The 9,110-nt window shown below is 42.2% G+C and overlaps 1 protein-coding gene across 2 annotated transcripts; it reads right to left on the reverse strand.

The window, feature by feature from the left end:
* Positions 1-206: 206 nt before the first annotated feature.
* On the reverse strand, positions 207-7,326 carry LOC118397754 (vesicle-associated membrane protein 2-like). 2 transcript variants are annotated; one of them, XM_035792640.2, is made up of 5 exons: positions 7,073-7,326; positions 5,935-6,052; positions 3,790-3,948; positions 970-1,021; positions 207-741 (listed from the first exon to the last, which is right to left on the reverse strand). In XM_035792640.2, coding segments are annotated over exons 1-5 (348 nt in total). In that variant the 5' UTR covers positions 7,075-7,326; the 3' UTR covers positions 207-724. The 2 variants fall into 2 exon arrangements, with proteins under 2 accessions (XP_035648533.1, XP_035648534.1); XM_035792641.2 differs by lacking the exons at positions 5,935-6,052; positions 7,073-7,326 and adding an exon at positions 4,103-4,270.
* Positions 7,327-9,110: the final 1,784 nt, after the last annotated feature.

Consider the following 9,110-nt stretch of genomic DNA (forward strand, 5'->3'; position numbering starts at 1 on the left):
TGTAAAGCTGTCATCAAGGCAAAGGGTGGCTATTTGAAGAATCTCAAACATATTTTGATTTGTTTAACACTTTTTTTGGTTACTACATGATTTAATGTGTTATTTCATAGTTTTGACATCTTCACTATTATATAATAATAATAATAAAACAATGTAGAAAATATTAAAAATAAAGAAAAACGCTTGAATGATTAGGTGTTCTAAAACTTTTGACCGGTAATGTATTAGAGACGTCCATACAGTCCATAAATGTGATAAACCCTCTGGGATAGCACATACATTGGACTTTGAAGGGAAAACACACTTACAAATGGGGGATGAAGAGAGACAAAAAAAGAGAGTTGGAGAAAGCGGCAACAACAGAATAGAATAGATACTTTATTGTCCATTTTACAACAGACGTTTATCGATTTGCTGTGACAATACCAAACCTGACACACCAACACACACCCACAATGTCCGGAGCAGCACAGCGTCAGCCACAGAGCAGTGCCGGCAGAGCATTTGTAGGGGTTAAGTACCTTGCTCAAGGGCACAACGGCAGAGAGCGACTGTGAAGAAAGAAGAGGGTGAGGCACTGCGTCAACGGCTACAAGAGCATGGTGGTTTTGGATGGAAGGCATCGGTTAAGAAGAGAGGGATGAAGGAGAGGGAATTGAGGGTGGATTTGGCTTCATTCTGGTATCTCGTCTTGCGCTTGTTGTCCGTCCCTGAAGAGACCAGCTCAATAATAGAAATACACTGCAGGGGAGAAGATGAGAAAGAGACCATGTAAATATCACAGAGTAAACAGTTGTTTCCTACTTTGGACATCAGACTACTAGGCTACAGCAACACAAAATTACATGCGCATGTGTTTCGCAATTTCAGAAAACTGTCTAAACATTTTTCCCATGTGTTGTTTTGTGTGAGAATCAAGTGACGCAGACTTTGTCTGTAAGTGAAAATGTAGATATATATGGTACTTACAGAACACAACTCCAACACATATGACTCCTATGATTGCCATTATAATCATCATCTGAAAAAAAAACAATGTAAAGCCTTCAAATATACTGAAATATCAACCTTCAAATATATAAAACCACTTCCATATTCTCTCTAACACATTTCAGTATTAAACACATTTAATAGCAAATTCTTAATCTATTCTTGTTTTTAATCTGGAGAGAGCTGAATCTAAAATCCATTCAACATTACTCTCTCATCATGATAGCTGTGACCTTGCTCTTTACGTATACACTACCGTTCAAAAGTTTGGGGTCACTTAGAAATCTCCTTGTTTTTGAAAGAAAATCACATTTTTTGTCCTTTAAAATAACATAAAATTGATCCGAAATGCAGTTTAAACATTGTTATTGTTGTAAATTACTATTTTTGCTGGAGACGGCTGATTTTTTAAATGGAATATCTATATAGGCGAACAGAGGCCCATCATCAAATCAACTGTATTTATATAGCCCTTCGTACATCAGCTGATATCTCAAAGTGCTGTACAGAAACCCAGCCTAAAACCCCAAAACAGCAAGCAATGCAGGTGTAGAAGTACGGTGGCTAGGAAAAACTCCCTAGAAAGGCCAAAACCTAGGAAAAAACCTAGAGAGGAACCAGGCTATGAGGGGTGGCCAGTCCTCTTCAATCAGCAACCATCACCCAGCGCTGGTCTCGGTAACAGCCGTTGATAGATATCAGTTGAAATGTCCCACGCCTGGAGCTGAGTGACTGATTTCCTTATATGAGCTGTAACTAAGTAAAATCTTTGAGATTGTTGCATGTTGCATTTATATTTTTGTTCAGTGTATATTGCTCTCAGTTGCTTCTCTCCCATCGTTATTTACAATGTACAGTAGATGCAAAAAGGGCTTTATAAATACATTTCATTAATTGAATGATAGATACCGATCATTAACAGATTAAACTGTCGTTCGTCACATCGGCTGGGATTCAAATCAAGGCGCGCGTTATAAAACAGCGCACTGGAAATGTCACGGATCCCTCTGGAACTTTCATTGTGCACACCTGGCTCCTATTCCCACTGATTGTATTTGTATATATGTGCCCTTTGTTCACCATGGTGCTGTCCATTACTGTTACTATGTCCGTTGGTGCGTGTGAGTACCTGTGCTGTGTTTTTTGACTTTCGTGCCCTTGTGGATTGCGCAGATGATTACGGGTCTCGTCCCGTTTGTTAATCATTGTGCGCTTGTGTTATTTATTCGAGGTATTTCACGCTGTTTTCTTTGAGTTTCAACCTGTGTATACTTGTTTGTTTGGTCCTCATCCCCATGCCTTTACATGGCATGCTGTAATTTGGGTTAAAAAAAATATTAAAAAATATTACGCATTCCTGCGCCTGTCTCCCGAATCATTCATACCAACGTGACAGGAAAGCCAACAATGCACCTTTTTTTAAAGGCAATTTCCCCAATATTCGCACCCGTTAAACAGATGCACATGTCGGATCAAGAGTAAATTACCTTAAAAATACTGATCTATAACTCCCTTTTGAAATCCCAGCCATAGTATAAACAAATAACACTAATGTGATACTGCTGCAGTACGTCACATGGATTATGTGCCAAGAGGGTGTAAGCATTACTATGACACTACTGCAAGCCAATGACCTAAACAGACACACCTGGGTGATGTAGTTTATGCCTGTATGGCAAAGAATGATTCGATTTCAGAGTGTGAGGTTAGCCGTGATGAATATTATATTAGAGGCGGCTCTGTAGAGCATAAGAGAGGAAATAAATACAAATCAACTACGAGGCTTGCAGATCAAATGACTGAGATGAGGAGAGAAACAAGTGGAGCGAGAGAGAGCTATGGAGGGAGTGAGGGAGGAATAGAGGAAGTATTAGAGTGATAGGGATGAGCTGAAGGGGTTACATCACGAGTTGAGCCACAGCTGGGTTTTGGGTTTAATCTTGCATCACACTGTAATCCAGATTGGGTTTTCTAACCCCTCCCCCTCTTCAACAGACACACATGATTGGACTGGCAACGGGACAGCCATCTGTGCTCAAAAGCAGAGGCGGGAGGGGGGGGGGTGGGGGTTGGTTAAGGGTTTATAAATTCATGCTGTGAGAAAGATGGATTGAAGGATAGTTGGATAGAAGGATCTACATTTTTTTTATATAGCAAGGGCTCTATTCAATCCATATCGCGGAAGTTCAGCGTGATTGAAATGTAAAGGCAATGTTCCTGCGTTAGCGGCTGCATTCGCGATGAAAAATGTTGCAATTGTCGGCTCAATCGGAAATTACCTTCACATTTCTATTGCGCAATCTGTAAAGCTTCAGCGATCCAGATTGAATTAGAGCCTTAAGTGAGGTCACAGGAGAACAGAGCAAACAAAGGGCTAAAATGGTAGTTGTAAGTACGAAGAGTCACAGACTGGCAGTTATTCCTCCATGTACAGGGACATCATTGGTATAAATTGTCTGAGCACTGTGGAAATACCCCAACGCCTTGTCATAATATACAGCTAGTGTGTGACTGCCATGGTGTGGCGGCCTGCACTATAGAAGCCTAAGCATAAAACAGCAGACTCACTTTAATTATAAAGAGTGACCCGTGTGAAGGGTGTATTACAAATAATTCCTGCCTGTGTGAAGAGTTGCCTGAGACCTGAAGACTTGTGTTAGCCCCGTGAGCTAAAGCCTAGGCTTTTACTAAGAGGGTTAACGCAGACATGTGGTGTGTAGGAGAACCGGATTCGAACCCAGTCGGTTACATATACACACAGACAGACAGACAGACAGACAGACAGACACACACGCAAACCTTGAGGTTTTTCCACCAGTACTTGTTCTTAAGCTTGGCAGCGCTGCTCTCAAACTGTGAGGCCCCGGCCTGCAAAGCATCGGCCCTGTCGTCCAGCTCCGACAGTCTCTGATCCCTCTCCAACACCTTGTCCACGTTCACACGCATGATGTCCACTACCTGTAGGGGGCAGGAGTGGAATGGAGAGGACAGTCAACATTTTATTATTGTTCATGAAGAAACCTACAGGTAATTGCCAAAATAAAGGAAGGGCCAACATAAAGTGTCTTAATAGGGCGTTGGGCCACCATGAGACAGAACGGCTTCAATGCACCTTGGAATAGATTCTACAAGTATCTGGAACTCTATTTGAAGGATGAGACACCATTTTCCCACGAGGAATTCCATCATTTGGTGTTTTGTTGATGGAAAACACTGTCTCAGGCGCCGCACCAGAATATCCCTAAGTGTTCAATTGGGTTGAGAACTGATAACTGAGACGGCCACGGCATATGGTTTACATCGTTCTCATGCTCATCAAACCATTCAATGACCACTCATACCCTGTGGATGGGGGCATTGCCATCCTGTGGGGGCGTGGTCAAGGTAACCAAAATATTAGCCTGCCCAGCAATTTTATAATTTTATGCATGACCCTAAGCATGATGGGATTTTAATTTCGTAATTAACTCAGGAACCACACCTGTGTGTAAGCACCTGCTTTCAAAATACTTTGTATCCTTCACTTACTCAAGTGTTTCCATCATTTTGGCAGTTACCTATAGAACATCTGCAGTCGAGGCGAGCATTGCACCTAACAGTCGAGAAATCAATTCTTACTGAATAGAAATAATGTGAACTTTTAACTGCCAGTGTCACTAAATGTACAGTAGACGGCGAGGAAGGGACAGAGTCGGCATTGCTCCATGAGAAGGTAATCAATCACGTCTTATCAGAATGTAAATACCAATGTCACTGTTACCCAATGGTCAAGGAATCAATTGACTGAGAAGAAATGATGTGAGCCTCCACTACAATTGTTGATGCCACAGGTGGTGAGGACAGTCAGCATTTCTGAATGAACGGTCAAGAAGTGGTCCTTCTGTAGCTCAGTTGGTAGAGCATGGCGCTTGTAACGCCAGGGTAGTGGGTTCGATTCCCGGGACCACCCATACGTAGAATGTATGCACACATGACTGTAAGTCGCTTTGGATAAAAGCGTCTGCTAAATGGCATATATATAAGTGAGTTATTTCAAAACTAGTGCACCAACATCCAACGAACAGGTGTGGCGTACAAACAATGCCATAGGAAAAATCAGAATACCTGCATAGCACACGCTGGTTGAATGATCCGGTATTTCATTAGGAAAGTGTTTACCTCTATGGGCCCTCTTCATCCTCATTAGGAGTGATTGGAAAGGATGTGTACACCTCATACAGATGACCAGAGAATATTCTGTGATCAATGTTTATGCCCTTGTAAACTCTCACTGACTCATCCCTCTTTTCTTTGACCATTCTTCCTTTTACGGACCACTGCCTCCCATCCCCTTGCCCATCTCCTCCACTTAGGAGCCCGTCCTCCCATCGTTCTTGAATTTGATTCTCTCAGGAACAATTTTCATCTTTCGTCACACAACAATAAAGAAAATGCAGTATCCTTCATACTTTCATCTCTTCTTTCCCCTGCCTTTATCCTTTCATCCTCCCCTCTATTCATTCCCATCATTATCCTTTCATCTCTTCTTTCCCCTGCCTTTATCCTTTCATCCTCCCCTCTATTCATTCCCATCATTATCCTTTCATCTCTTCTTTCCCCTGCCTTTATCCTTTCATCCTCCCCTCTATTCATTCCCATCATTATCCTTTCATCTCTTCTTTCCCCTGCCTTTATCCTTTCATCCTCCCCTCTATTCATTCCCATCATTATCCTTTCATCTCTTCTTTCCCCTGCCTTTATCCTTTCATCGTCCCCTCTATTCATTCCCATCATTATCCTTTCATCCCACCTTCCACACGGTCTTTATAATTGTTCACTTCACATATAAGTATTCTGTACATTTTTGACAAATAAAGGTTGTTTACAGGGCTGCCTAAATGAGTAATCGCACTGATATATCAAAAGATCAACACTTCAAAAATGGTACTCTTCTTTGAGTCTTACCTCGTCCACCTGTGCCTGCGTCTGCTGCAGTCGTCGGTTACTGGTGAGGTTGGGGGCTGGGGCTGGGGGGCCCCCTTCTCCCTCAGGGGCCCCCGGGGTTCCTGCGTCTGTGGTCGACCTGTGTAGAGAGAGGCATTAACTTACTAACAACAACAACAACTGCCAAAACCGCACCAAAACTGGTAAGGAAAATGAACGATAAAAAGTATGTATTATGTATTATTTGTGTACCTGTTTGAAATGTTATTGCATTGTCAGGAGCTAGTAACATAAGCATTTCCCTGCACCCGCATAGACTTTGATTTGATTTTGATTTGATCTTGCTAAGCCATACAGCATAGTAAGTAGGCAATACTAGTAATGGTGTCTAAGTGAAGAATAACTTGAACTGCTGAAATAGCCCTCTTCAAACACTAAGGACTAATAAGCACAAAGACTGAATGAATGTGAACTATATCGGCTATGGTAGAAAATGATACATGTGATGTTTAAACCAGAAAAGCCAATCATAGAGGCCTGTTCTCTCATCATGTCTGAGCCACATCCTGAGCAAACAACCACTCTGATTTGATTTGGTACAGAGTCTGTATTAGACAGGCTTGATTTCCACTAGCAAAATGGAGAGAGATTAGAGGGGGAAAAAACGTGAAGGCTGCTCTTTTCAAAAATGGATGAATTTTGCTCCAGATTAACAAACCAGGCAAGGTGCTGTACACTAATTATTCAGTAGATAACAACAACAAAAACAACTAAAAATCATATATATATATATATATATATTTTAAATATTACAACAGCTAGCTTCATAAAGAAGATGGATGATGAATATTGACTGAGTCATTGTGAAGGAGTCATTCTACTATTGATATTGTGAGACTGAGAGACATGTAGCCTAATATTCATTTGCAATAGGCCTACTTTCTATGATATATTTTACGTTTGGGTAAACTATTCAAATCCTAAAATGAATATATAATAGCAATGAACTATTTCAACAGATGTTTAGTCTTAGCAGTAAAACAATCCATAATTGCAATTAGTTGACACAACAATACAATTACTCTAACATCCTTAAATAAGTATTCAAAATCACACATATCATATACATTTAGCTGAAATAAGAAACACATTTACTCACATGTCGATGGTAGCTGCTTTATAATAATCCGCGGTCAAGGGGGAGTAGGGAGTGGGGGCACGAAAAAGACAGAGAGAGATACACTATAGCTACAGTATATTTGAGAAAGTAGTACTATCCACAGGCACGGGAACGATTGTTTCAATACTCCGAAGAAATCCAGCCGGTTTCTGTCACTTTTGTCCAATTTCTAACAAATTCTGCGAGCCGACGCCTGTGGAAAATGTCGACGCGTCTTTGACGCACAAACTCGCAGTCTGTACACAGCGGTAGATATAACGGTCCCAAATCGATGGTTGTAAAAAAATATTCTGTACATTTTTATATATATTATTTTTTACAACCATATGCAGTACCAGTCAAACGTTTGGACACACCTACTCATTCAAGGGTTTTTCTTTATTTTTTACTATTTTCTACATTATAGAATAGTAGTGACCACATCACAATAATGAAATAACACATATGGAATCATGTACTAACCAAAAAAGCGTTAAACAAAATATATTTTAGATTATTCAAAGTTGCCATCATTTGCCTTGGTGACAGCTTTGCACACTCTTGAAATTCTCTCAACCAGCTTCATGAGGTAGTTACATTTACATTTACATTTAAGTCATTTAGCAGACGCTCTTATCCAGAGCGACTTACAAATTGGTGCATTCACCTTATGACATCCAGTGGAACAGCCACTTTACAATAGTGCATCTAAATCTTTTAAGGGGGGGGGGGTGAGAAGGATTACTTTATCCTATCCTAGGTATTCCTTAAAGAGGTGGGGTTTCAGGTGTCTCCGGAAGGTGGTGATTGACTCCGCTGTCCTGGCGTCGTGGGGAGTTTGTTCCACCATTGGGGGCCAGAGCAGCGAACAGTTTTGACTGGGCTGAGCGGGAACTGTACTTCCTCAGTGGTAGGGAGGCGAGCAGGCCAGAGGTGGATGAACGCAGTGCCCTTGTTTGGGTGTAGGGCCTGATCAGAGCCTGGAGGTACTGAGGTGCCGTTCCCCTCACAGCTCCGTAGGCAAGCACCATGGTCTTGTAGCGGATGCGAGCTTCAACTGGAAGCCAGTGGAGAGAGCGGAGGAGCGGGGTGACGTGAGAGAACTTGGGAAGGTTGAACACCAGACGGGCTGCGGCGTTCTGGATGAGTTGTAGGGGTTTAATGGCACAGGCAGGGAGCCCAACCAACAGCGAGTTGCAGTAATCCAGACAGGAGATGACAAGTGCCTGGATTAGGACCTGCGCCGCTTCCTGTGTGAGGCAGGGTCGTACTCTGCGGATGTTGTAGAGCATGAACCAGGTAGTCACCTGGAATGCTTTACCAACAGACTTGAAGGAGTTCCCACATATGCTGAGCACTTGTTGGCTGCTTTTCCTTCACTTTGCAGTCCAACTCATCCCAAACCATCTCAATTGGGTTGAGGTTGGGTGATTGTGGAGGCCAGGTTAGCAGATGCAGCACTCCATCACTCCCCTTCTTGGTCAAATAGCCCTTACACAGCCCACAGGTGTGTTTTGGGTCACCATCAAAGCACCCCCACACCATCCTACCTCCTCCTTCATGCTTCACGGTGGGAACCACACATGCAGAGACCATCCGTTCACCTACTCTGCGTCTCACAAAGACACGGCAGTTGGAACGAAAAACTCAAATTTGGACTCGTCAGACAAAAGGACAGATTTTCAACGGTCTAATGTCCATTGCTCGTGTTTCTTGGCCCAAGCAAGTCTCTTCCTATTATTAGTGTCCTTTAGTAGTGGTTTCTTTGCAGCAATTTGACCATGAAGGTCAGATTCAAGCAGTCTCCTCTGAACAGTTGATGTTGAGATGTGTCTGTTACTTGAACTCTGTGAAGCATTTATTTGGGAGGTACAGTTAATTGACGGTTTCTGAGGATGGTAACGCTAATGAACTTATCCTCTGCAGTAGAGGTAACTCTGGGCCTTCCTTTCCTGTGGCGGTCCTCATGAGAGACAGTTTCATCATAGTGCTTGATGGTTTTTGCGACTGCACTTGAAGAAACTTTCAAAGTTCTTGA

This window comes from Oncorhynchus keta, chromosome 19 (genome assembly GCF_023373465.1).
Source record: "Oncorhynchus keta strain PuntledgeMale-10-30-2019 chromosome 19, Oket_V2, whole genome shotgun sequence".
Taxonomy (NCBI): domain Eukaryota; kingdom Metazoa; phylum Chordata; class Actinopteri; order Salmoniformes; family Salmonidae; genus Oncorhynchus; species Oncorhynchus keta.

Coding starts and splice junctions, on each gene's coding strand:
- LOC118397754 (XM_035792640.2), bottom strand. Junction 3,949..5,934: donor CGCAGGCACAGGTGGACGAG/GTAAGACTCAAA, acceptor TGCCCCCTACAG/GTAGTGGACATCATGCGTGT. Junction 1,022..3,789: donor ACTGGTGGAAAAACCTCAAG/GTTTGCGTGTGT, acceptor TTTTTTTTTCAG/ATGATGATTATAATGGCAAT.